At 40.4% G+C, this 26,882-nt stretch overlaps 1 protein-coding gene across 1 annotated transcript in view; it reads left to right on the forward strand.

Moving 5' to 3' along the window:
• The first annotated feature begins 109 nt into the window (after positions 1 to 109).
• The window catches only part of LOC137283388 (centrosomal protein of 131 kDa-like), a 38,238-nt gene continuing 11,465 nt past the window's right edge, over positions 110 to 26,882 (forward strand). The window contains exons 1-7 of the mRNA XM_067814849.1: positions 110 to 329; positions 6,316 to 6,463; positions 8,515 to 8,569; positions 18,139 to 18,241; positions 18,752 to 18,875; positions 25,082 to 25,768; positions 26,324 to 26,584. Of these exons, the coding sequence (XP_067670950.1) occupies positions 6,326 to 6,463; positions 8,515 to 8,569; positions 18,139 to 18,241; positions 18,752 to 18,875; positions 25,082 to 25,768; positions 26,324 to 26,584 (1,368 nt within the window). The 5' untranslated portion in view covers positions 110 to 329; positions 6,316 to 6,325. The remainder of the gene's footprint in view (positions 330 to 6,315; positions 6,464 to 8,514; positions 8,570 to 18,138; positions 18,242 to 18,751; positions 18,876 to 25,081; positions 25,769 to 26,323; positions 26,585 to 26,882) is intronic.

Here is a 26,882-nt window from a genome sequence, read left to right on the forward strand (position 1 = left end):
ACATTTTAATTGCAGTTAAAGTTACAACTACTTAAGGCCGATTTGGGGGCGAAAATATCGAATATGGTCCACGATATTTTCTTGCACCGGAATGGCCGAAGCTAAGTTTATGCGCATGCGTTACCAGAGATTCGGCTTAGTGTTTACATGTGAGAGGACAAGTTTGAAACTAAATTGACTCAAGTTATGCCTTGTTATCCATAACTCTATTTGACATTTTTCTAAGAGAACGAAAGTAAGTGGAAGTAACAAGTCTGAATGGTTGTCATCCTTAATACGAAAGAGGTTGAGCAATGTAAACGTCAGAGGAAGGTTGAGCTTAGTTCCAGGTGAGTACGCTGTCAGTGACAGATTCTTGTCTTCATGGAAAACAAAAATTCTTATATCGAAAACGCTTCTTTCGTGTTTTGTTATCAAACTATGCGTATTTTAGTCATATACCACGCCGGTGTTGAATTTCTATACTTGACAAATACGTATCTGCTCCGGTAATGGTCGATTTTATCTTTGGAGATCTAATAGCAATACCATCATTATTTCAACAGATTCATCTGACAAGCATATAAGAGACAGACAATTCAGTGTATAGTTAGTGAATTTATATCTTTGCTTACATATCACGTGTAAATGATGAATGTTTGCACAAGTCATCAATGGTGCAGTTATTAGAAGAAAATAATTTGTTCAAGAAGACACAGGGGCCTGTAACGCTGTAAACTGCCATCAAGGTATATATTGTAGTAGTAATACCCCATTCGGGACAATATATACCTTGATGGCAGTTTACAACGTTACACACCCCTGTGCATGCTACAAACTGTTCAGAATTAACATTGAGGTTTTTGGTAAGATAAATATGTTGTTCTCTGGTCCCTCCGGGCACATGGGTTCGTGTACCCTTGATGTTTGTTTATGTTCTCCTCGCACTTTAGACCCATGTCCCCCTTGTGACCAGTCAAAAACTTAAAGGTCACATGCAACGTAAAACACAACTTTGCGGATTCTGGTACCTTTCGGTATGCATTTACCGAAACAAATCATAAAAAATACCAATTCAACCTATATAGTTGAAAAAAACGCGATGAAAAAAAAGCCCGCGAAATCGGAGTTCAAACGTTTCACTAAATTCCCCCCAGCGCTGGGGGGAAAACTGGTTTCAACAGCTGTGCTGCGCTGCGCCGGTGACGCATGCGCAGTGAATAGGTTCGCGGAGCTCGAAACAGCATGCATGCCCAGCGTCTGAGGTTGTGAGCAGTAGTCTAATCTTGGTTGTGTACACAAACAAGTAAATAATCTCCTCGTTACGTAAAACAAAAACTTGTTGATTGTGGTAAGCAGTCTCTGTCACAGAGAAAGCTCAGTGTCTGGTTTATTCACACCTATATGTCTGCCTGCCTGTCTGCTAAAGACAATATGCAATACACAGCTTCAATCATTGACCACGTGCAATTTGAACTGAACACCTATCAGACTATACGACATAAAGAAAATAAGTTGATTTATGACTCGTGCACCCGAGTCCCGTGTCTGCCACATTATGTAATTAGGCACGTGTGATACACATGACAGGTTTTTATGTCTGTGGGTTGCAAACATACTACATTCATTTTTTTCGGATGACTGGATCTGACGGAAACTGGTGCAAACTCTTGTCAGTTTCAAGTCCTGCTTTGTACTTGGACGAATGACAGGTTCCAGCCACGCAGTAGTTGACCATCTCTACTGATATGATTTTTAATTGGATCGAGCGCAAATTCAGAGAACATGTATTTTCCAAACCCAACATCTCTCTGTACATTCTTCATGGATAACGACTTCTTTTAGTGTATATGATTTTGTTTGACAACAGTATATATATCCACACTGAAACGACGCATCAAGTACACAAAAAGAAATTGTTATCCATAAAGAATCTTACTTTCTTGTGACTGGCTATACTTCTAAAATGCCCATCAAACAGATCATCTATCTGTACACACAATGAACCCTCAGCATATCAGCAAATGAAACAGCCAATCGGAAACCGTCGTTACAGTTGAGTGCATATCCACCCGGTATGACTGGGTTCGGTCTCCCGCAGGCTTCGTTTCGAGGGAAGTAAGCCCAAGAACAAAATATTGCACTTTTGAATCGCGATTGTACGCTTATAATTTTGTTTATTCATTTTTTAAAAGCAGCAATGTATATTATATGTCAAGAATAAATGATAAATGTGTTTTAATAATGTTTGATTTTTTGGTTGCATGTGACCTTTAATATATACAGTAATACTCTGGATACCTGGAAACATTTGTTGTTTTGTGTATATCTTCTGGATAACTGAATATCCAGATATTTGGTTTACTGTCATCTAGGTTTTTGTGTTTAAACGGTAGTGATCTTATACTTCTAGGTGAAAATCACTTCCAAAATAGCATGGTTGTTTTGATTTGCCAGTTTCAATTCACTCAGTGTCAGATAGACGTAGTAATTACCACAGATAGCCTGCTGATTGCTCATTATTCTGGATTCCAAAGATAAAAGTTTTGTGAGAATAAGTGAAGTGCATTTTGTGTTGATTTAGCCGTTTGGTTTGTAGAATTTACCCTCAGAAACGGATATTGCATATCAGTTGTAGCAGAGACCATATAATAGACCAAGAGTTAATTCCTTAGCTGGATTTCACCGGCTGTGACTGACAGTCAAAGATTACATGGAAGGCTCCAATAAACTGATTACAATAATCGTAATCTCTATCTTGTCTCTCACAAGATGTCAACTTTTCAACTGTCGCACATGTCAGCTGACAAAATCGCTGAAAATGTGTATCGTTCGCAAAATCTGTGCCGTTTTAGGCAAGTCATGTAACAGTACTGTTGTCAATATCCCTGATGTTCGCTGAACTTCATCAAATAACCTCTAGATTTTTTTAAAGTATCCGTTGCCACTGGTTGGTGGTTCACGAAATGACGCTATTAGTCTCTGATTTTGATTTCATATTAATTTGCATAACTTTATGATGCTGATAGTCCCGACGAAACACGATTTCACGTTATCCACGAACGTTACAGTAATGTTTGTTTGAATGCCATTTTGGGCTGACAGTGATAATGCTTTCGGAGCCGTACAGAGACATACACACTTTATAATATTTTTTTTTTTTTGCAAAGGAAAGCTACTCAGAACTACTAAAGTCACGAGGACCATTTTCACAAACGTCAATGTACAACATTACACACAGTAACGCGTATAGTTGATTTTGTGACCATTTGACCGTTTCTTTCACAGTAGATTGAGAGGGAATGAAACAATGACTTGAGAACTTGAACTTGTCATGATACAAAGGTCGTGAGGCATCCCCCCAAACACACCACCCGATGAAATTAAGTATTTTCATAGGGTTACTAACTTTAATTTTACCATGACACTTACCATGAAAAATTTGTCACATACCTTTCCGAAAATAATGGAATTGCAACTATGGAGCTATGCAGGTGTGATTGTGATGTTAAATAAATGTATATGTATGTATATGTATTGCTAAATACGACTATTTAGATAATATTCTTTCAAGCTTTCATTAAAAACAAATATGAATGTCAATTGTTTGAAACTGAGACTAACACTAAAGAATATACTAATTTTTTAAAATATTAAAACATGATATTGTAAATGAAAAATATCAAATCTGTATACAACTTCGTCCATGGATATCTTTAAGAGAATAACCATCAAACCACACAGTTTCAAACCTGATGAAAAACACAGTTCAAAGGTCTTGCCTCTTGCAATGAAGTTCAAATGATGGATGCCTGAAAGTTAGTGTATTTGCAACCCTATGATGGATGCATCACAATCAGGTTCAATACATGGTCATGATCTGATTCAAATTGTAAAAGCCCTGAGTAGAGATTCCCATGCTGAAGACAAAACCAAGTTATCTGGACAGTCAATTTCATTATTTATTTCATAGTTATTGTGACTATAAAGTTACACTATGTGTTCAATGGGTTTTGCCATTGAAACTCATTATCAAGCACTCGAGAGGTACTTTGGATCATATATCATCAGTTGTGCATACAGGAAGATTTTATTTAGAGTATGCACACCTGTATAGAAAAAGTCAGCAGCCATCACAGACTTATTCACATCTTCGCCCAGTTTTGGCTAAACCGCAGAATCAATGGCAGAACAGCCATCATAATCTGTCTGTTCCTGCTGGCATGGGGTATCTGTGCGTTCATCAGTGAGGTCAATGAAGAATGACTTCCACTGTTTGTCACACAGTGCATCTATTGAACTGAAAAAAGGAGATGAACACTTTTGATATTAAAGAAAAAATAACATGAATTCAGTGCTCTAAATACTTGTTGAAATTATATGATAGCTGGTTGTCAATGCTCTTTCAAACAAGATCTGTTTACTTACTCTCAAGATGGGAATATTGCACTTAATTAACACTGTATCTTTCCTTACATAAGAAAAGAAGCAATATTAATTCTTGACTATACAAACGTTTTGATATTTCAAACTTTTTTTTCTGCAGATAACGGATAATACAAATACCTATAGAATAAATAAATACCAATAACTACAAATTATCAACTTTTTATCAACAATTTTTCATCGAATAAAATGATTTCTTTGGTGTGCACCCTTAGTTAACAGAGACACCATTTTGAATATATTACTTCCATTATTACTTACCTGCAATCATCAAGAACTGTTCATTGAACTTTCTTTTTCCTGGGCATCTACAAGACAAAATAATAAGTTTATGCTATGATTGGTGTAATATATATATGTGATATAAGTATAAAGTTGAATAAGGTAATTTAAATCATAATTAAACTTCATTAAGAATCTAAATGATAAAAACAGAAAAATATATTATTTCATGAAAAATAAGGATATTTGCTACAAGCATAATCATCACAATGAAAAAAAATGGAAATATGTACAATTATTTACAACCCATAAGTGCATGAGACTTTTGAAGAATGGATTAAACATATATTCTGGTCATATTAATAAACAAAATTAATGTTGTCTTGTCTGCTACATGATATCTGAAATGTGCAGTATATGATGCAAATGCGGGTTTACGTAAAAAATCTTAAAAAAATGAAATACCGATCATAGCTACATAAATTTAGTACCAAGCAAAAGAGGAATTCGCCGTAAATGTTCACATACTTATTTTAAAAATGCTAGTAGTAAGCTGTTATTGTGAAAGCGTGCGGAAATCAAGTGTTGTGGAGTAAATATTTCAGAAAACATTCACATTTCGTTGTATTGCAGGAGTCAAAATAAGGAATTATACATCCTCCACAGATTTATAAATACCACTAAACCAAACTTTATCTAATCTGCTGTTATTACTTCCCGATAACTAAGGATTGGTATTGAATATTAGTAGCTGTTATTGAAAATCAAAATCGGGACTTTCACCAATTTTGCACCGCCGCCATTGTCCTCACAAAACAACGATCACACATGACAGCATTCATCAAATAGAAAGACGTATACGCTTTAGCACCACTAAAAACCTCAGATGCACTCTTACACATATATGTATGTACATGAGAATAAATGAGAAAAACTAAATCTTACCTTTGTAATGAAAATACGCAAAATCTATGACTGAAGTGAACACACGTTCCTTGCAGCTTCCAGATAGGCTGCGCAGTACAAGCCGTAGCGCTGACGGTTTCGTGCATTGGCTTGAGGGCCGTCCCTCTATTATAAGGTCTCTGGTTGTAGACAATCACTTTCACTACATAAAAGATATAGGGGCATTAGGGGTGGTAGGGGTATCACTGTTCACTGTATATCTGTATGATTATAAAAAGTATATTATAATGTTGATGGATGCTATCATGAACCTGTGTTTGTTGTTGGCTATAGATGATATTGAATACACTAGACTTCTTTGTATGTAGAGGTGATTTGCCATGAAAACTGAGATGAGTTCATGCACACTTTTTAGCTAGGCTGTCTTGACAAATTATTGTTTTGCTAGTGTATGTTAGAGGGGGAGTGATTTTTCATTAAAACTGATTTCCAGTAAGTAAGGTTATGTAGAGTTCTGCTATTTGTTCAGTTTGATGCCAAAGAAGCCTCTCTTTTCTCAGTTTCCAAACTTAGTCATATTGCTCACTGCCATGGATGAGCAAGGTAAGGTGGTCAATATGACGTCTGTTGACATCGTAAAACTGAAAGGACCCATCATGGACTGGAACATGGCAAAGTTTCGCTCAGACTTCAGTTTTGCAAGAACTTGCAAACACATTTCTATTGAATAGCTTGACGATTAGGGTCATGCAATTTCCCCAGATGAAGTGCAATGTCCAGAAGAAGTGTTAACGGGGATGACCTTGACCTTAGTCTGACAGGGTCTCAGATATCAAGTTCTGGGCGAAGACCTGGATCTGGGAGACAGTTGAAGAGACCCAATTCCTTGGTGGACATCAGGACAGCTAAGGTATGTACAACATATGGTATGTACAACATATGTGAAAAAAAATGGGCGATTTGTTTTATCATGGTCATCATGTCACACCATTTGAAGGTTGCTCATGTAGACGAGTGGTTGAAGTGTTTGCTTGTCAAGCTGAAGACATGGCTTTGATTCGCCTCGTTGGTTCAATGTGCGAAGCTTTTCTCTAGTGTCTTCTGACAAGAAATTGTTGGAATATTGATAAAAGGGGTTTGAAACCTTGGTCACTCACTCATACAATTTCATGAGGTAACTTACTGCTAGAATTAACTGTTCCCTATTAGGCAGTCAGTGACTAATTTCGCTGCACTGGTGTAGGTCAGATATTGATAGTGCAAGGTAGTGCAGGTAGCATTGTAATTTTAAATGAGTTTCTCTTATTGTGTATATTTTCAGCATCAGTTACCGGGAACCCATCCTCGATATCTCCAGGGTATACGTTCCGATAAGTCTCCACTATACCCTGGATGCATCCACGGCTCAGCCCGATAAATTTTTTACCTCCCATGGCTGGCTCTTTATTCAATCAGGTGTCTATGCTGGGAAGTTGAGCGAACCAATCACAACTCGCTTTCGCTTTTCAAATTATCTAACCGATTAAAGTTGGCAAAGCAAACCATGCAGAGGTTCTCTGAAAGAGGTAGAAGGAGTTTTTTCACATACACATGTATTTTTTTTAAGTTTTGGACCGAAAAATATGTCTGTATGAATTCCCCAAAATCTGAGTCGCACTGCGAGCAAACTTTCACGCCCGCTACCTTTCTTGACACTGGCAAGCTAGGTTATATAATGACGGCCTAGCTGATTGGCTATTGTGAGAATGCGGAACCAGCAAAGGGAGGTAATAAAATTATCGGGCCGACCCGTAGATGCGTCCAGGATATAGTAGACTTGTCGGAACGTATACCCTAGAGGTATCAAGGATGCCGGGAACCAAAAGTTAAACAAGACTGTTTTTATGCTCATAAATCAGTTACAATGACCATAATATGAGTACACAATATTGTTAAAGTTCATGGCAGGCAGGAGGTCCCTGTGTAAAAAAATAGTGGTCATACTTTTTCAGTGCTCAGTGCTGGGCAAGTTGAATTGGCAAAGTGGAAAAGAAAATATCAATGTTTTAAACTAAGCTGTCCATTAAAAAACAGCTGTCGATCAAAAAATTCTCTCAGTCATTTCATAATGTGAACTTTTTCAGAAAGTGAACTGAACCACGGAAATCCCTCTAACATGGCTGATAAAAGCTGTTTATTGCCATTGACTGCAGTAGCTTTCTTGATAACATGGTGCAGCCAGTATTTAGTTGGTGAAAAGAAATAGGTGGTACTCTGTCACTGTGTCACTTCTGGCCATGTCTTGTTGACACTTTATTTTGTCATAAAAGAACCAACATAAGACAATAACATCTTTGTCTTCAGTCACCTAACGAAGAAGTAAGAGCTGTCAAAAGATTTAAGAAAGTTCTTTTTCAGCAGTGAAAACTGTTTTGTTCTATTTAGAATCGTATTTTTGTTGTTCATTGTCATCCCAGTGTTCACGAATAGTGTCTGACCCTCTGACAAATCTGGCAGATTTGCCAACAGTCAGACAAAAGTCCCCAACCTGCTGGCCCCAGTGTCTGACTGAATATATCGCAATAACTTTGCCTGAAGTTGTTATTTGTGGCATGTAATACTTGTTCACTGTTTCTAAATTTATGTTTATAATGTTTGTCATTATATAATGTTAATAATTTCAAAGCCAATAATGAGAAATGTTAAATCTGAAATGTGTGTTTAACTTTTTTCTGTGGGTCCTGTGAATTTTCACTGGGTCAGACAGACATCTGAAACTTACAGGATCCAATGTCCTGTTACTGTGAAACACCATTCGTAAACACTGTCATCCCCTTATATACTTCATGTATTTACTGGTATCATTTACTATGGGTATATTCCTGTTGCAAGCAATACATATTTATCGTGTGATACAAGCTACCATAATGTACCTGTGTTAATTCCAGTTGTTGCAACTACTGTTTGTTTTCTGTGTTACAGACATCCAGTAATGATGTTTTTTCCTCTGATAAAGACAAGAGGAAGTCACCAAGAGGTGAGAAAACACTTGACTCAGTGTCCACTCTCAGTTAAAATTGTGAAATCTTTTTGTTTCTTTATATAATTTGGTACCCTTACTTGTTTAGCTCAACACACAGGTCCTTTTTGTGGTGTTTTTAAATTTTGACCATTGCACTCGTAGCATTTGTCATTATTCTTTCTAAAACTAGATTTCTTGTGACTGAACATTATCCAAACTTTGTTTTCATATGGTTGTTCCTACCGATGATGGCACCTCTATTTCTTCAAGAAATCTATTCTTTTTCATAGAGATCGTCCTTGGGGGACATATATGCATTTTCTGCTCCCGGAAAATGTCACATGACAGTTGTAACAATGTTTTGATAAAATATTCTACAATAAACAAAAGTCATTTTTGTTCATTATATGGCCCCTCACCATGTGGAGTCACCCCTCTGCCGCGCATGCGCAGGCAACCAGGTAAGCATCCAAGCCCGTGTCATCATTCCTTCTGCTGTCACCATGCTGTGCGGACGTGCTGGAAAGTTCTTAAGAATACAAGTTGAATTACTCCTTATGCGTATTTAAGAGATGACTGAGTCTCCCTCTACTGTGGTTTATTCGTCTGTCTAGAAACAGAGCGTTTATTTAACCAGGGGTTCACTTGTTTCTTGTTTGTGACTTTGTATTAGTGCTGGCTTTCCCGTGGCTTACACATGTGTTGCTTTCCCATGCCAGGAAGTAGGCGACCCCACATGTGGAATATTGCGTCTTGTACCAACTATTTCTGCGGGTATTCACGTAATTTTCAATGTTTTGTACATGATACTTCGTACCCTTATGAAATGTAATGCTGTTGAAGCATTTTTGCTAAAGTTTCGATATGAATATTATATCCCATGCAGCACATGGACTCGGTAAAGTCCCTCGTCCATGAGTCCGTTGGAGGTTTCCAGCAGGATTTCCTCACGCACTCTGGGCGGGTCACGGAGAGTCTGGGGGGCGGATCTCTGGGCTCTACTCGCTCCGCTGTCCTCGAGGCGTCAGTTGACCCGTTACCTTTGGCTTCGGGGCCTGACGCCTCGGCTAACCCGGTTTTTCTCCCAGTCCCTCTTTCGGTCTTGGAGCAGGGTCCGTTGAGGATTCCTGGGGTTCCAGTCCCTGCGTCACACAACTCGGTTCTGTCCGAGCTTCCTCCTGTGTCTTGGGACTGGGGTTCGGACGGTGTTAGCTCGGTGCCTGGAGCGGAAGGTTCCTTGAGCTCTTCCTTCCCCACTGTTGTCGTTCGCTCATCCACCAGGTCGGGGTGTGGTTCCACTTTCCGAGAGGATTCCGCCTCGGCTTCAGACTCGGACGTCGAGGCTATGGATGTCGAGGAAGTAGAGGAGCCCTAGGGAGCTTTCCGCTTTTCCTCGGCCTTGCGAGGAAGTACATCAGTGGATTGCACAGTCTATTCCCCAGACCGCAGTCCCGACTAGCCATCTGGACTCGACTGACTTCCGCCTGCCGGATGAGGCGTTTGCTCCTCCGCAACCCTTGCAGACGCAGTTCAGCATTCTTCCCTCACTGGTGCAGGATGTGATGGATCCCCTCCTGGCTGGTACGAGCCTCCGCTTTGACCTGCCTGAGCGTGTGCAGTGTTACCAGTTGGGGGATGACTCTCTCCCGGACCTATGAGGAGGTCTATCGGAATGCCATGCAGCAGATGCAGGTGGTGGTCCATGTGGCTTACCTCTCCTCATTACAGAGGTCAGCACTGGAGACGGGGGAGAACTCTGGGGACGTTGTATGTAGTTCTCCTACGTCATGTCTCCGAAGTGCAGGCCCACCTGACGCACGATTCCTTGAGATCTGCGGCGTCAACGGTGATGTGTGCAGACATGGGGATGTGCAAGCTGCAGCTGTCAACTGTTTCCGGGGGCGCAGCAGGTCATTCGGGAGGCTGCAGCGGCTGCAACGTCTTTTAAAGACTCGAAAGCTTTGCTGGAGCAACCACGGGTTTCTCGTGCCCGTGCTCCCGAGCGAGTTCCTCTTCCGGGGCGTGGCCTATTCCCAAGTCTGCTGGCTGGCTTCGGCCGCTGGGCAGGAGCAGGAAGAGGAGCAGTGTCGCCAAGGGCAAGGGGAAGGAGCAGACCTCTTTGTCTGGCTCTCAGCAGCCTTTTGCGGGCGCGGGGGGGTCTACTTCGACCCCCTGCTAACTCCGCCAGCTGCACCTACGGGGCAGTCCCTGTCACACCCTGTGCTGCAGGGGACTACTCACACCCTCTTGCCTCATATCCCTGTGGGGGGGAGCCTCTCCCTCTTCCTACCGGAATTCGAGATGGTAACACGAAATTCTTGGGTGCTATCCACCATTTGTGTCGGCCATCTACCACTGTGGAAGTGAGGCCCGCCCGAATTTGTCGGCATAAGGTGCACTCCGATGCCGGCCTGTCCGATCAAGGCGGGTATTCTCCGCGACGAAGTTCAGGCTTTGCTGGGCAAGTCCGCGATAGAGCGAGGACCGTTGGGAGAGGAACAGACGGGATTTTACTCCACGTACTTCCTCATTCCCAAGAAAGATGGTGGGTTGCGTCCCATTGTCAACCTCAAGGTTCCATCCTTCAAGATGGAGACGCTTCGCACGATGATCTTTGCTGTTCAGCCCCGCGATTGGCTTACGTTGATCGACTTAAAGGGCACACATCTTCACGTGCCGATACACCCGTCGTTCAAGCAGTTCCTCTGGTTACGACAGGGTGTGCTATCAGTTCAAGGTGCTCCTCTTTGGCATCTCACAGTTCCCAGATGGTTGTCTCCTCACCTTCAGTGGTGGACCGATATCAGGAATCTCTCCAAGGGGGTCCCTTTGAAAGCTCCTGATGCCAGCTCTTACAGTTCAAACTGATGCGTTCCTCACGGGCTGCGGGGGGAGGCATTCTGGGCAGTCGGTTGGTGTCCAGAGGCTGGTCCGAAGCCGAAGCCAGTCTTCACGTCATTGTCTTGGAACTGAGAGCTGTGTGGTTGGTATTTGAGCGCTTTCATGTCCGGGGCCAGGTGGTTCGTCTTCAGATGGACAACCAGACAGCCATGACTTACATCCTGAAGCACGGTGTCCCAAGCACTCCTGCGGGAGACATGGGATTTCCTCCTCTGGTGCGACGAGTATGACTGTCAGGTGATTCCGGTTTATCTCACAGGTCTGGAGAACGTGCGAGTAGATGCTGTCTCGCCGGATCCTGGCCCCGCACGAGTGGATGCTCAATCAGCAGATATTCGGGGTTATCTCCCAGTTGTACGGATTGTTCCAGGTGGATATGTTTGCGTCCAGCGGGACGAATCAGCTACCCATGTTTTGTTCTCGGATACCGGACCAGAGGTATTGGCGTCCGACGCCTTTCTCCTGGATTGGACGGGATGGGTTTTCTGGGCGTTCCCGCCACTTCCCCTGATTCCCCGTGTCCTCTCCCAGCTGCCCACTCAACCAGCTCGGCTGCTTGTGTTGCTGGCACCGCTTTGGCCATCACAGAGCTGGTTTCCGGTAATTCTCAGGTTTCTGGCTCAGCCTCCTGTCACAATTCTGGCTTCGAGGTGGGATTGGACAAACGTTCAGTATGAGGATAGGAGTATTGGAGTTCTTGCAAGCTCTTTGCAACATTCGCTGCTACTCCGCTGCTATTTCCACCTTTCACACCTCCCCCCGTCGATGGTGCTTTTCTGGGGCAGCACCCTCTCGTACAGTGCTTTCCACTGTGATCATATCCCACAACTGCGATCTAGATTGATTTGTTGTCAGTCTTTGCTAGGTTTTTCTCCGAGACTGTAATCTGTTGGTGACTGCTAAGAATAATGTGAAATTGGTGCTATCGGGGTAGGCACGAAAAACGGACCCTCACGAATGAGGTAAGCTGAAGTTGTAAGGAAGGAATGAGGTAATGCTCCCACGGTGTTTCTGTCAACAGTTTTAATAGATAAAATTGGGATTGAATTGAATCAAATAAAATGTGGTTTCTGACACTATACATCTTGGGATGACTGTCTTTTACCGCTCTTAAGCGTGGTGTGTTGCATCACAGCAAACATTGTAAGTACTCGTCATAACTCGACTGATAGCATGTCTTGTCTTTCATAAGTTACTGCTACGATGTTGGTACGATTATTATTGAGAAAACCCTGCATGTTTTAAGCATGTGAAACCCAATGGATATGTACGATAAACACTGTCAGTTGCCATCCGCACTGAATTTCACTAGTTTACGTAAGTTATAAGAGCGCAGCAGCAGATATGTTGCTGAGCTATTTTTGATTTCGTGAAGGGGTGTGATCGCAGTACAACCTTTTTATGGGAGCCACGGATTACCCCGCGGTTTAACCGAATCCGCGGTATCGCGAAGCGTGTTATTGCGAGGGATGACTGTATGTACCCCAAGGACGATTCTCTTCAAAGAATTGGAAACCTCTACAGGTTTGTCTAAATTTTCAGTATGATTATCACATCAGCCATATTTATTAGGGCTGCCACTATGAGGCAAATATTTCATGGTTTGCAAAGAAATATGAATATTTATCCATAAATGCATTGTTTGATATAAAAAAAATGATTGTACAAATATGTCATGTACCTGCTCAAATTAAGAAATTTGAATTTTATTTTCAATAAAGCTAAAAAAAAGTTTTACATTGCAAGCAGTGTCTAATTTACGTTTGAAAAGAAGTGGGCCTTTGGCCCATTGTTAATTATAATAGTTGGACATTTGCCAATGCATTCACTCTGCAATTTTGATAAATTTGTCATGCAAATATCTGTACAGGTGTATCAATTAAAGTGTTGATTCAAATTGAATTGCTGCCTTTTCTCTACCACGAAACATATTTTTCACTGGCATTTTCATTTGTCCCTTCAACCATTCAACTTGCACTGCAAGTATATGGTCAACACTATCAGCATGGCTCTTCAGCGTGGAAGTACAGAAATTATCACTTCCATCAGTGAAAACATTATGTTTTCCACTTGTCAGACAAAGTGCTCAAGTCATTTTATTTATACGCTCATTTTAGGAAACCCACAGATACAAACCTCACCATTTCCCTTGGAATAAACGGGTCAATGTTTTGTTCTCAGTTTTAGTGTCAGTCGGCGTATCATTGGCTTTTGATAGTTTCATCTCAGTTATTAAATTAGAACCATCATCACTTGACTTCACAACGGTTTTGGCATTTTCTCTATCAGTTTTTGTTCTTTTGGTTTTGGAAAATACAGCAGCAAATGACTTTTCAGCTACATTTTATTTCAATAACTGCACACTGTCACACCTGGGAAATACATGGGTAGGGGACATAACTCTTGATGTAGAACGAAAACAGCATTACTTGAATAAGCTTAAATATATTCCATTTTCTATGTCTCACTTAGATAAACAACAAACCAGGTCTAAATAAGAACACTCTCTTTAAAATGATCGTACATATTCAATTGTAGTGACAACAAGTAATGAATAGATTTCATGAAGGGGTACTATTAATTTCACTGAATATGCATGTGCAACACAACAGAACAAATATTTTTCCTTATCCTGACTCTTATTATGTTTATCTCTTCTCTCTATGCAAAGAACGTTCCCTCCTAATTGAAGCGGATGTACAATACACTCAAGCTCCAAAAACCTCCTTTTCCTGCCAACACGGTCACATGCTTATACTTTTCACTTTCTCAGGGGTTCAGAGAGTGAGAGACAAGAAGTACAGCGCTCACCGCGGCAAGAGCTTTTTTCATTGCTCAGTTGGAGGAAGTATCCTGCAAGGGGCGCTAAAGGAGGAAAGTGCTGAAGATCAGGTTCGGAATGACTAGAGTCTCCTACCCCTAGCCGTTCCCGTACAACCTTCACAAGTGGGTGGATGTTGACAACGCTAATGGAAGAATTGGAGGTCTTCTCAATGATGATTGTGTCATGAGCATCCTATGAGATGGCTACAGGCAGTACCGCTGCTGACAAGAGACCTAGGACTCTTCATGTACACCAGGGATTAATGAGACAAACTAGCCAACGCCACATCATACCTACTGGAGAAATGTGCAGCTGAAGAACTACACATGGATTTACTAACACCATGAATCTACTACCCAAACTCATACAACATGGAGTTCAAGAAGGATTATCTACTGAAACCAGAATGGTTCAGGATGATCCATCTACCACAGCTGTGGCATCTCATCTGTCCAGCAGATTATCATACATTCCGATACATCCGAACTCCAGGAAATATCTGCGCTTTCTATTCAACAGTCAGCACTACCAGTGTGGATGGTTCTACCGTTCTGAATATCTTCAGCCCATGGTTATTTACTCAGGTCACTAAGCCCATCGTCACCTATCTACATCCGCGGGGACTTCACAGCTCCTTTTACCTGGACGACAGCATTCAAGCTCTTAACAAGACAAGTCAACTCGGAGTACAGTTAGGCTTCACCTTCAGGCTGCTAACTCGGCTCGGATGGCTTGTGAATCTGCAGAAATCAGAGTTAGAGCCGCTGCAAGATCTTCAGTTCCTCTGCATTTTATTCATCACTCCTGTGAACCGCCACATTATTTCCAGATCAGTGGATCAAAATTGAAGTTTTCATAGAACAAGCTCTACTTTTCCATTACCACTACGACAGTGGCAGTGTCTTCTGCTCACTTCAACGCAGGATTTGACCAGATGAGAACGTCTACAACTACGCCCATTACAATGGTTCCTGATTCATCATCTCAACACCTCTTTCCACATCATTGACGACTTGAACCTCCACATAAAAGAATGTCACATCCCAGGTGCATGAAGTTGAGGTGCTACCACACCTTCTACAACCATTTTCAACAGAATGGATGGTGCATCAAGAGGTGTTTCGACTCATCAGTCAGACATTCGGATCTCTGCAAATAGACCTGTTTGCTACAAGGTTCAAAAAGCAGATACCAACATCTCCAGTGCCAGATTCGTTAGCGTGGGCAATAGATGCTCTCAGCTACACATTCCCCCCTCTAGTACTACTGCTGAAAGTCATCAGGAAACTTAAAACAGACGACACTGAACTGATTTTTGTTGTGCCTTACTGGCCAGCGAGATTGGTTCCCAGTACTCATCGAGAAACTAGGACAACCAACAATACAACTGCCAGAGTAGAAGAACCTACTCATCCATCCACACACCAAACAAGCACACTTCAATCCTACACCATTCCAACTTTGCGTATAGATAAGATTTCATTGTCTAAAATCAACTGCCTGTACAGACAATTCCATATCCCTGCATTATCTACAAGCCTCAGGCCACATGATACACAGGATTGATCATTTTGCCCAGTCGAAGGGTTGAAAGTGTACCTCCAACAAACAAAAACAAGGAGACAACATTTCAAGTGTTACGTGATTATGATCCTGGACTTATAATGAAGATACTTGTACATGAAGGATCTCGACTGGTCTTGATAGAAATCTTGACATAAAGCTGCCCTAGACACTAGCAGGACACTAGCTATTCTATACATCAGTGTCAACGAATGCTTCAAGAGTAGACCAGTGATCCCCCCATTTCACAGATGAATATTGAAAGAACAGGACCAAACTATCACTGCTATTGTTCCCGAAAGGGGGAAAGTATACTGGATGTACATACATGGCAGTCAACAAAATCCAGAATGGCCTGACCCACCTCTGTTTCCATCAGATTCTGTAAGCATAATAAGCATGAGTCAGGATAAGGAAATATGTGTAATTTTCTGAATAAAATTGATACTTTATCCTTATCCTGACTAATGGCGTCAAGCCTTCCTAACCACCTCTCTCAGGCACGCTGAATTCCCAGTAATTCTTGTGTCAGGCTTATGAGATTTCGGAGAGAGTGACAGGCATGGCAGGTCATGTGACCATATTGGCAGGAAAGGGAGGCTTCCAGTGCGTGAGTGTATTGTACATGAGCTTCAGTTAGAAGGGGGACTTCAAGGGATTTCAGGTGTTCCACTGTCTTCGCATAGAGGGACTAGAGGGAGGATAGAGGAGAGGGGATAAGCATAACCATGATTCAGGATTAGTATAGAATATCAGTTTTGTTCAGAAAATATTTATCATTGCGTTAACTCTGTCATGGTTGTTCAAAATGTAATGAAATTTGGTAGTACTGTAGACATTATTAGAGTTTAAAACATGTTCCAGTTTCACATTTGATAAACCCCTTCTCGATATCTCCAGGATACACGTTCTGATAAGTCTCCATTATACCCAGGACGCATCTACGGGTTGGCCTGATAAATGTATTACCTCCCTTAGCTTACTTTTTATCCAAAGCTGGGAAGTTAAGTGAAGCAATCACAACTCACTTTCACTTTTTAAATTATGTAGGCAATTAAACTTTGTTCTCTGAAAGATGTAGAAGGAGTTCTTGCATATATTTTTTTAAAGATCCGGACCTATTAATATGAAACCTTCACAGCTGCAACTGCTATCTTCCTTGACACTGGCAAGCTGGATTGTGACGGGGACCTATTTGATTGGCTACTGTGAAAATGCAGAGCCAGTAAATGGAGGTAATACAATTATCGGGCCAACCCGTAGATGCGCCCAGGGTATAGTGGAGACTTATCGGAACGTATACTCTGGAGATATCGAGAATGAGCTACACCATGACTTTAAATTATCTCTAAATGTATATTTTGTCTGTAAAGACACATTACCTGACCAGTGGAACTCTAACTTTGGTGTGTGTTTGTCATCATTATTATGACTTCACTTTTTGTCCAAAGAAATAGTTAATATTTGATATTTGATTGTCAGCTCTTGACAACATATTTGTTGTGTGGCAGTCTTTGCAGTTGTATCAATCTGATGACTAAATATCCAGGTCAGTGTCAGTGCTATGGCACCATGTTAGGTTAGGGGTGTTTTGTATTTAGATTTCATACCAAAGAGTATCAGTACACATGTGATTAGGTAATTGATTTAAGCAAATACTATCTTTTCTTGTGTATTATGCACATTGTTGGGTAGGCTTTTTAAAGGAAAATGTCTGTTTTTAAACTTATCCCATCTCATGGTATATACCATCATCAACTTCTTCAGGGTATACATTCTGATAAATCTCCACTATACCCTGGATTTTATTACCTCCCTTTGCTGGTTCTGCATTCTCACAGCAGCCAACCAGCTAAGCTGCCATTAAACTGATCTTGCCAGTGTCAACAAATATACCTGTGGCAACTGCAAAGGTTTGTTCACAGTGGGACTCCAGTTTGGGGGGGAAGTCATACAGACAAGTTGACAGATCTGAAACTGAAAAATACATGAACTCCTCTAACTCAAGCAGAGTATGTCTGCATCATTTTTGTTGCCAAGTTTAATTGGTTAGATAATTTAAGAAGCAAAAGTGAGTTGTGATTGGTACACTCAACTTCCCAGCATGGATGTCTGATCGGATAAAAAGCCATTCAAAGGAGTAAATAAAATTATCGGGCAAAGCCATCGGGTGCATCCAGATTAAATTGAAATGTTCTTGTTCTTCATATTTTGGCATCCAGTAAAACTAGTTGTAAGTAGTAACTGGTCATCTGGCAGACTTGAATAGCTGTCATTGTATATTGTGTATTTATAGCACCACAAGCTCCTGTCAGTGGGCGGGGCAGTGACGTCAGTGGAGCAGCCTCAGGCAGGATGTCTGGACGCAAGAAAGATATGGCTGCTAATGAACCCAACATGTAAGTCTTTAATGTTTCACTTCTTCATGAGAAATTGAATAGCATTTGGCTTCGTGACAGAGGAAACCTAAGGCTTGTTCAAAGAAGATGTGTGTGAGTGATTTTAGTTTAGTTTTATGCCGCACTTCGCAATATTCCAGCCATATGGTGGCAGTCTCTAAATAATCGAGTCTGGACCAGACAATCCAGTGATCAACTACATGAGCATCGATCTGCGCAATTGGGAACCGATGACATGTGTCAACCAAGTCGGCAAGCCTGACCACCCGATCCCGTTAGTTGCCTTTTATGGCAAGCATGGGTTGCTGAAGGCCTATTCTACCCCAGAACCTTCAGGGGTCTGCACCAGCAGAATAGAAAATACACTCTTCACCTGATATATTACAAAAATGTAGAATGTAGAAAAATCTCTTCAAGGTTTAATACATAATGGTTGATCTTAGTCTGTCATGCATATAGCATAGTTCTTTTCTATATTTCTTTCTGAAGTTATGTAAATTGTCTTTTTAGGAAGGATGACTTTCTGGCACTGTTTGAGTCCTCCCATCAGCCAAAGATCAAGAGGCCCAGCAGCACATCATCCAAGGCCAAGAAGCCAGGAGCCAGCTCTGTCAAGTCAGCATGGGAGCAGAAGGTGAGGATATTGGACTGACATGCCAGTGGCTGAACACTGCTTTTGCATCTCTTTTGTTACCAAACCTATGTTCAGCATCACAGGTCAGCCATATATTTCACCCCCACTACAAAGTAACAGGGGTATATAGCATTCTTACAGTCCATCCTTTCGTCCCAAAACTTTGTCCGGAGCATAGCTCTTAAAGTTTATTCGCTAAGTTCACCAAACTTCACACATGTTAATCATTACCCATTGATGTACCTTTTTTTATTTTTTTCATTTTTTTTTTCAGAAATTGTTTTGTTGTTGTTTCCATAAAAACATGATTTGGGACTTGACTATTCAGAACTTCCAGTATGCGCACTGATGGGAAAAGACCTTAGCATCGTGGTGCTCTAAAAAATCAATATGATTCTTAAATAATGAATGCCACTTGGAGAAAATTAAGTACCACAAAAAGGTTAAGGGAGTGGTCAAGTTGTCAGGGAGGGTGGTAGAGAACCATTTTTGTCCTGTGACAGTCGTGATGACCAGTCTGGCTCAGCTCAGCCCCGTCATCATGGCACCCAATGTGGAAAAGTTGGAAACAGTCAGAAAAAAATATGTGGAAAGTTATCTATAGAGATACAGAAAGTATTGGACAGAGTAGACGATATTGAGGAAGGTTTCCCATCACACAAAAAGGTCATAAGTGATCTGAAAACAAGCATGAAGAAGATGGAAAACACTCTTAGAGAGGAGATTGCTGTGTGTAATCAAAGACTGAGAAGTGTATATGCATCCTCCAGGACTACTACCAAGAGTCATCAGGAAGATAAAACAGACAATGCTGATTCACCTGATTTTGGTCAGGCCTTACTCGCCAGCTAGAGATTGGTCAATGAAGAAAACCAACACTGCAACAACCAGAGTGGAAGAACCTACTCGTCCCTCCGCACACCAAACAAGCACACAGTAGTTCTGCTAGAGCAGCGAAGGCGGTCACCCTTGCTCTACATGGATCTACCCGCACGTTAGTAATGACAAATGTATGCAGTTTGAAACATATGCCAGAAAGAAACTTTTATCTTCTATGACATACCGGAGGACTGAAAGGTTCCACACTCTTGCCATACTTGGCAACCTTCAGCTCTGTTATCACCATGAAAACAGAGTTTAAGCTGATTGAAGAACCTGAACTACTTCCCATGCTACGCTCGTTCAAGCTGGAAGACCAGCAACACAGATTTAAGGCTCCACCTTGGGAGTTGAGTGTTGTACTACAATACCTTACGAGTGATGTTTACAGAGTCACTAGACCGGAAATCGCTTGAATTATTGACAATGAAAATGCAGTTTTTAATCACCATAGTTACAGCAGCATGGATGTCAGAATACACACTCTGGACTTCAGTCACACACGATTTGACTCCAGTCATCGTGAGATTGTACATCTAGGACTGAGATGGGATTTTATAGCTAAATATCAACTGCCTGGAGAACTGACAGACAATTCCACATACCAGCATTATCTACAGTCCTCGGACCACATGATACACAGGATTAAACATTATGCCTAGTCAAAGTGTTAAAAATATATCTCCAATCTCCAGTTCAAGACAACATTTTAAGTGAATAGTCATCACATTGTCTACTGAGTTCCTACAGAAGTATCCCACAACACAATCTCAGTATGGTTGAAAACCGTTACACTGAGGGCTTACAAATCAGGACTTGAACCTCCCGAGACACTAATCCACATTAAGTGAGAGCCTTGGTGTTGACACTCGCTCTATGTGGAAACTGCCTGTTATCAACTATAATGGAGGGCTGCTTTTGGAAATCAAAAATGTTTTTTGCCAATCACTACCTACAAGACATTGCTGGCATTCACCTGTTTAGGCCACTTGTCACACAACAACTAACAGTTCCACAAAGGCTGAACTTAGCTCACCCTTTTATCACGTGACTTGGGATCAAGATGCAGTACAGAGTCCATCTGCACGTCTTGAACAGACTAGCATTAGTGATTATGACCCTCTAATTGTAATGAAGATACTTGTACATGTGAAGAGTCACAACTGGTCCTAATTGAAAATCTTGACATACAGTTGCATTAGACACTAGCAAAACGCTAGCCGATCTATATTATCATCACATTCCAGTCAATGAATGCTTCATGAGAAGATAAGTTTGACTGGATGTGATCCCCCCCTTCACACAGTTTAATGTTAGAAGAACAGGACCAAACTATCACTGTTATAAGGATCACATGGAATGATTATGAAGCTCTAGTATCAATTATGACGTAATGATTTTCTAGCAACTAATCATACACTTTCAAGTTGAAATTATAATAATCATTAAGTTGTATCCTGGAATACTGTACAAATTCTTTGGGGGTTATGTGTTGCTAAGTGTCTTATAGTTCCCGAAAGGGGGGAAGTACTGGATGTACTTAAATGGCAGTTGAGTCTACTGGACGACCACTTCAGTCAGAAGGGAACTTCAAGGGATTTCAAGTGTTCTTCTATCTTGGTGTTTGGAATAGTTTTGTTGATTGTATTTTCATACTTTTTGATAAAAAACTTGTTCATTTAATGTTCATATGATGAATGGCCGATGTGAATCTGACCCTAACGGTGATATGACATGTTATACTGCCACTGGCACCAGCCTTGTTGATTATTGCCCGTGTTCCTCGGATTTGTTTGATATAGCTCATGACTTTCAGGTTGATACCCAATGTGAATGAGACCATCTGCTGATAGTACTGACCTTTCAAACGAAAACTCATTGTGATAAAGTTGACGTGAAAGACAATGAGGAAATTCCTATTCTTAAACTTAAATGGAAGGATGAAAAGGTAACCGATTATGCAGATAGACTGATATGTAAACTGTCATCCTATGGTATTGATGACTTTACAAGTGATGTTGTAATGAGCGTAGACAACACTGTCTCTAAATTGACTTCCTGCATAACTCGTAGTGCAGAACAGTGTGGTATGAGAGTCCGTGGAGGGTTGACGTATCGGCCTTGTAGTGCCAGCTGGTATGACCATGAGTGTAGACATTTGAAACAGCTTAAATACTCTAACTTGGATATGTTTAGGAAAACTGGCTTTGCTGTATATTGGACTGAATTTTGTATATTAAGAAAATTGTATCGTCACCTATGTCGTGTGAAGAAAGAGCGACAAGAGGAGGAACCGGTTAACATATTGTCTAGCAGCTGCTGTAATTCCAGAACATTTTGGAGTTATATTAAACAACTCACAAATCCAAAAGGCAGCATATCAAACTCTTTATCAGCAGCTGAGTGGGTGTCATATTTTGGAACTGTATTCAATACTATAAATACTGATATTGATCTAGATCATCTTAATAAAGCTGATCAGTTTGTGAAAGAACATGATGGTACAACTTGCAGTGCTTGTAATACTGATAAGATTAATCACATATTACACAGTGAAATATCGAACGACGAAATTCTTTGGGCTATTGACAATCTAAGTGTTGGGAAAGCACCTGGACCTGATGCAGTTACACCTGAGATGATTAAATGTTGTAAATCTGAACTGTTGCCATATTTTCATGTGTTATTTAATATTATACCTACTAGTGGTAAATTTCCTGTGGAATGGGCCAAGGGATTAGTGGTACCATTGCACAAAAATGGAAAAGTCTCAGAAATTAATAATTTTAGAGGTATAACACTTGTCGATATTATGAGTAAAGTATTTACATTTATTTTGAATAAGAGACTAACTCTGTTTGTTCTTTGTATGAACAGCTGCCTGAATCACAAGCACGGTTTAGAGCTGGTTACAGCACTTTGGACAACATATTTGTTTTACAATGCTTGGTACAAAAGTATCTACAAAGACCAATGGTCGTTTTTACTCACTGTTTGTCGATTTCAAAAAAGCGTTTGATTCTGTCAATAGAAAATTACTATGGTACTCTGTATTGAAAAGAGGCATTCATGGTAAAATATTCAATGTCTTTTGTGATATGTATTCAAATGTGAAGTCTGCTGTTAAAATAACAAATTCTTCAATATCCAATTATTTTGATACACAGGGATGTGTACTCAGTCCTTTGCTTTTCTCATTATTTGTGGTAGAACTTGAAAATATGTTGTATGAATCTAATGTTAGGGGTATTTTTGTTGGTCAAGAATTTATGGATATATTATTGTTATTTTACGCTGATGACTTGTGTCTTTTTGATGACAGTGTTGTTGGCTTGCAGAGAAAACTAGATGCACTTAAACAGTATAGTATTAAATGGGGATTGAATGTTAATTTAGATAAGACAGAGATATTAGTGTTTAGAAACAGGGATAAGCTGAGGGGAACAGAAAAATGGATGTTTGGAAGTGATCAGGTTAAAATATCAACGTACTATAATTATCTAGGAACTGTATTTTCTAACAGACTTTGCTGGTCGAAGGCAATCAATGTACTTGTTCGGAAAGCCAATAAGGCCTTATTTTCAGTCAAACAGTTACAATATAACTTAAAGAACATCTCTCCTACTGTTTTGTTTAAGATCTTTGACACACAGAAAAAACCAATTTTACTTTATTCCAGTGAAATATGGGGTTTCTCCAAAACTGAGTGTGTTGAATGTTTCCACATTAAAATTTGTAAACATGTTTTAGGTGTTGGGTATTACACCCCAAATGATGGTGCTTTGGGTGAATGTGGTAGACATGGTCTGTTTATTGACTACCATAAACGATGTATTACGTATTCGTTAAAATTGTTAGCAATGCCAACTGTTAGATATCCAAAACAATGTTATTTATTATGTAAATCATTAGATGAATGTAATCGTATCACTTGGGCATCAAAGATAAAAAACCTACTATTTAGTTATGGCTTCGGTTTAGTGTAGATCACACACGAAGTGGGCAATAAAAACATGTTTCTCAATGCTTTCGTCCAGAGACTTAATTACTGTCATCAACAAAATTGGTACTCTAGAATTTGTGATTCCAGTAAATTATGTAATTTTAAAGAATATAAATCTCTATTGTCAGTTGAATATTATTCGTATGCTATCCCAGAAAGAGAATACAGAAGGCTTTTATGTCTATTACGTATATGTGAGCTCCCTTTAATGGTCAATGCTGGTAGACGGTGCGGCATTGTCCGCGGTAATAGATTATGTACATCTTGTGCAGTAGGTTGTATAGAAGATGAATACCACTTCCTTCTAAAATGTCCTCAGTATGACCATCTCAGATCAAAATACATACCAGGATATTATTGTAATCCACCCACGATGTTTAAGTTTAAAACAATGTTAACATGTAATAAGATAAACATTATGTTGAACTTTGCAAGATATATTAAGGAAGCTGTATTACTCAGGAATTCCCATCTGTCATTTTGATGATATTTTTTGCATTATGTTGTTCATGGGCCATTGGCCTTTATACTGAATAAACTGAATGTACGAATGGGGGAATCTATCTTGGCATAGAGGGAGGAGATAAGCATAATAAGCATGAGTCAGGATAAGTATAAATATCAATTTTATTCAGAAAATTACATTATCTAACACATATGTAAAGTTTAGTAGAGTCAAGGAGAAAGTTTTGTGAGCTGCCAATCCTTGTCACATTGTATATCAATATCAGTCAATCCATGTCGCAAAGTGGGTAGCAGGGGGATATGAGCCGTGCGCACTTCTGCACTTGTTGTCAAACCTATGTGACAGTAAATGTAACCTTATTTTCATGTAGATGTACACTAAGAAACAGCATGTGTGGAAAGTGGAAATCTGTGATAAAGCAGATATGTACACATGAAAGACCTAGCCTAAATGGAATTAGTCAGATCTTGTCAGGTTCTCATTTTTTTTAAGAGAGTCTTCCTTTGGGTAGTGCCTCCTGAATTTGATCGTCAGCAGAAGGCATCCAGACTATTCACACATGATCAGTAGGCGAGGTATCAGTGTGTTGTTGGGGGCTGTATAAGTTTACTGTAACAGACAAAGAAAAACAAGTTTTTATTTGTACAATATTTGTATTAAAGCATTGTTACAACTGTAACAGGATATTTCAGCAGCATTTATTGTATGTAACCCAAAGAAGACTAACTTGAAACAATTGTAAACCACTAGGGGTGTGGGTAATTTCTATGTCAGGATTAACCATATTTTGCACCTTGATTCAAGGTTATAATCTATTTGTGTAATGTCATGTCCATACTCAATGTGGTAATGTTCTAGCCCAGCAAACCATCTGTCCAAAGTGGCCGCACAGCCTCTGCCCGTTCAGAAGCAGCAGACACAGACAGAACCGAGCCACACAATATATTCCAGCCTGACACTGCTGACGACAGTTCTGATGACTTGAATGAAATAGAAGACACCCTCTCTCGCTCCCTTAATAGGCTGCAGAGTCTTCAGAACCAGTTGTCTGAGGCCAACAAGAACAATTCCTCTTCTACCGATGACCCAGAAGTCCTTAACAGTCATCGCTCCAATAGGTCCACCTCGAGGAAAAACATGAACAGTATTGTAAATAATATGACTGCACAAGGGCATTCTACAAAAACAAGACCATCTTTGTCTTCAATGGAAAACTCTTACCAGAATATAAAGCCGAAGGCTCCTGTGAATCAAGTTCGTAAATCTGCATCTAATCAAGTTGGGATGAATGTGGCTGAAGATTATATTCAAACCTTGAATACTGCTGCTTTAAAGATTCAGCGATGGTTTCGTCGCCATCACAAGCGGAAGATGGTGAGTGAGGCTGCATTAAGGCGACTGTTTGACCAGAAGCGCCAGGAACATGCAGAACTGAGACAGCAGGAGCTTGCCTTTTCTACAGAGGAAGTCGAGGAGCAGCGTGCTGAAGAGAGAAAGAGACAGCGTGAAGAAAAGGCCAGACAAGCTAGGCAACAGGCCATTCAGGTACTTTCTACCAGATAAGGATCAAATGGAATGATTATGAAGCTCTAGTATCAATTATGACGTAATGATTGTCTAGCAACTAATCATACACTTTAAAATTGAAATTATGATAATCGTTTAAGAGTTGTATCCTGGAGTACTGTACAAATTCTTTGGGGGTTATGTGTTGCTAAGTGTCTTGTGGCACAAAAATTTCATGCATTTCTACCTCTTCTAGCTGACAAGAGAAATTCAAGAATGGATCTTCATTCAAGCAGTGTGTTACTGGTTCACTTGATGTTACAACTTGGCATATTACCGTATATTCATTTCTTACTTCCTCAATTTTTTGTGATCTGCATTACACTGGTGGCATGGATCACCAAATAAAGAGAATCAGTTTGCCATGATTATGTTCTCAGGTTTGTCAGCACCATATCCTTAAAAGTGGGCTATGCCAAAGTGGTAGATTTTGGACTTGCATCATTTCAGCATTACTTACACTTCATTCTTACACACTTCAATACTGTTGAAAGCAGTATTGCACCAATCACTCATTCTGTTTCTGACGTACAGGAGTTACAGAAGAAGAGATCTGAGAAGAGAGAGGAAGTAAAGAAAAAGGCAGAGGAAGAGGTTTCCTACCTCCAGGCAAGTGGCAAGATCACAAAGAGTCCTTCCAAGTCATCTTTAGCCAAGAAAAAGGGGGGTTCTAGCAATGGGTCCAAGAAGGGGTCTAGTCGAAGAGAGGAGCAGGAAATAGCTGCTGAATCTACACCCAGAGGTGTGGAGCAAAATGGCAGTGCTGCTCCTGGCAATGTGGACGACATGTTCCAGGTAAGGTTGGACCAGTGATTCATGGCCCAGTAGAAATGCTCAGTATTGAAGATGCCTATAGTCCTCATTTCATGTTCCAAGGTACTTTCTGATATGTTTTATATACTCTTCAAAAAAAAAGTAGGGGAACTTCATTTTTTTATTTATGATTAAAAATATTTAGGAGATTTATCGGAGTTGATCAGTGTTGATATGATAATATTGAATCTTTTGAGAGTGCATCACCATTTGCACTTCCTTGCAACCATAGCTATTTGGAATGTAGTCTCTTTTGAAAGATGATTGGTGTATGGCCTGT

Source organism: Haliotis asinina, chromosome 5 (genome assembly GCF_037392515.1).
Source record: "Haliotis asinina isolate JCU_RB_2024 chromosome 5, JCU_Hal_asi_v2, whole genome shotgun sequence".
NCBI lineage: Eukaryota > Metazoa > Mollusca > Gastropoda > Lepetellida > Haliotidae > Haliotis > Haliotis asinina.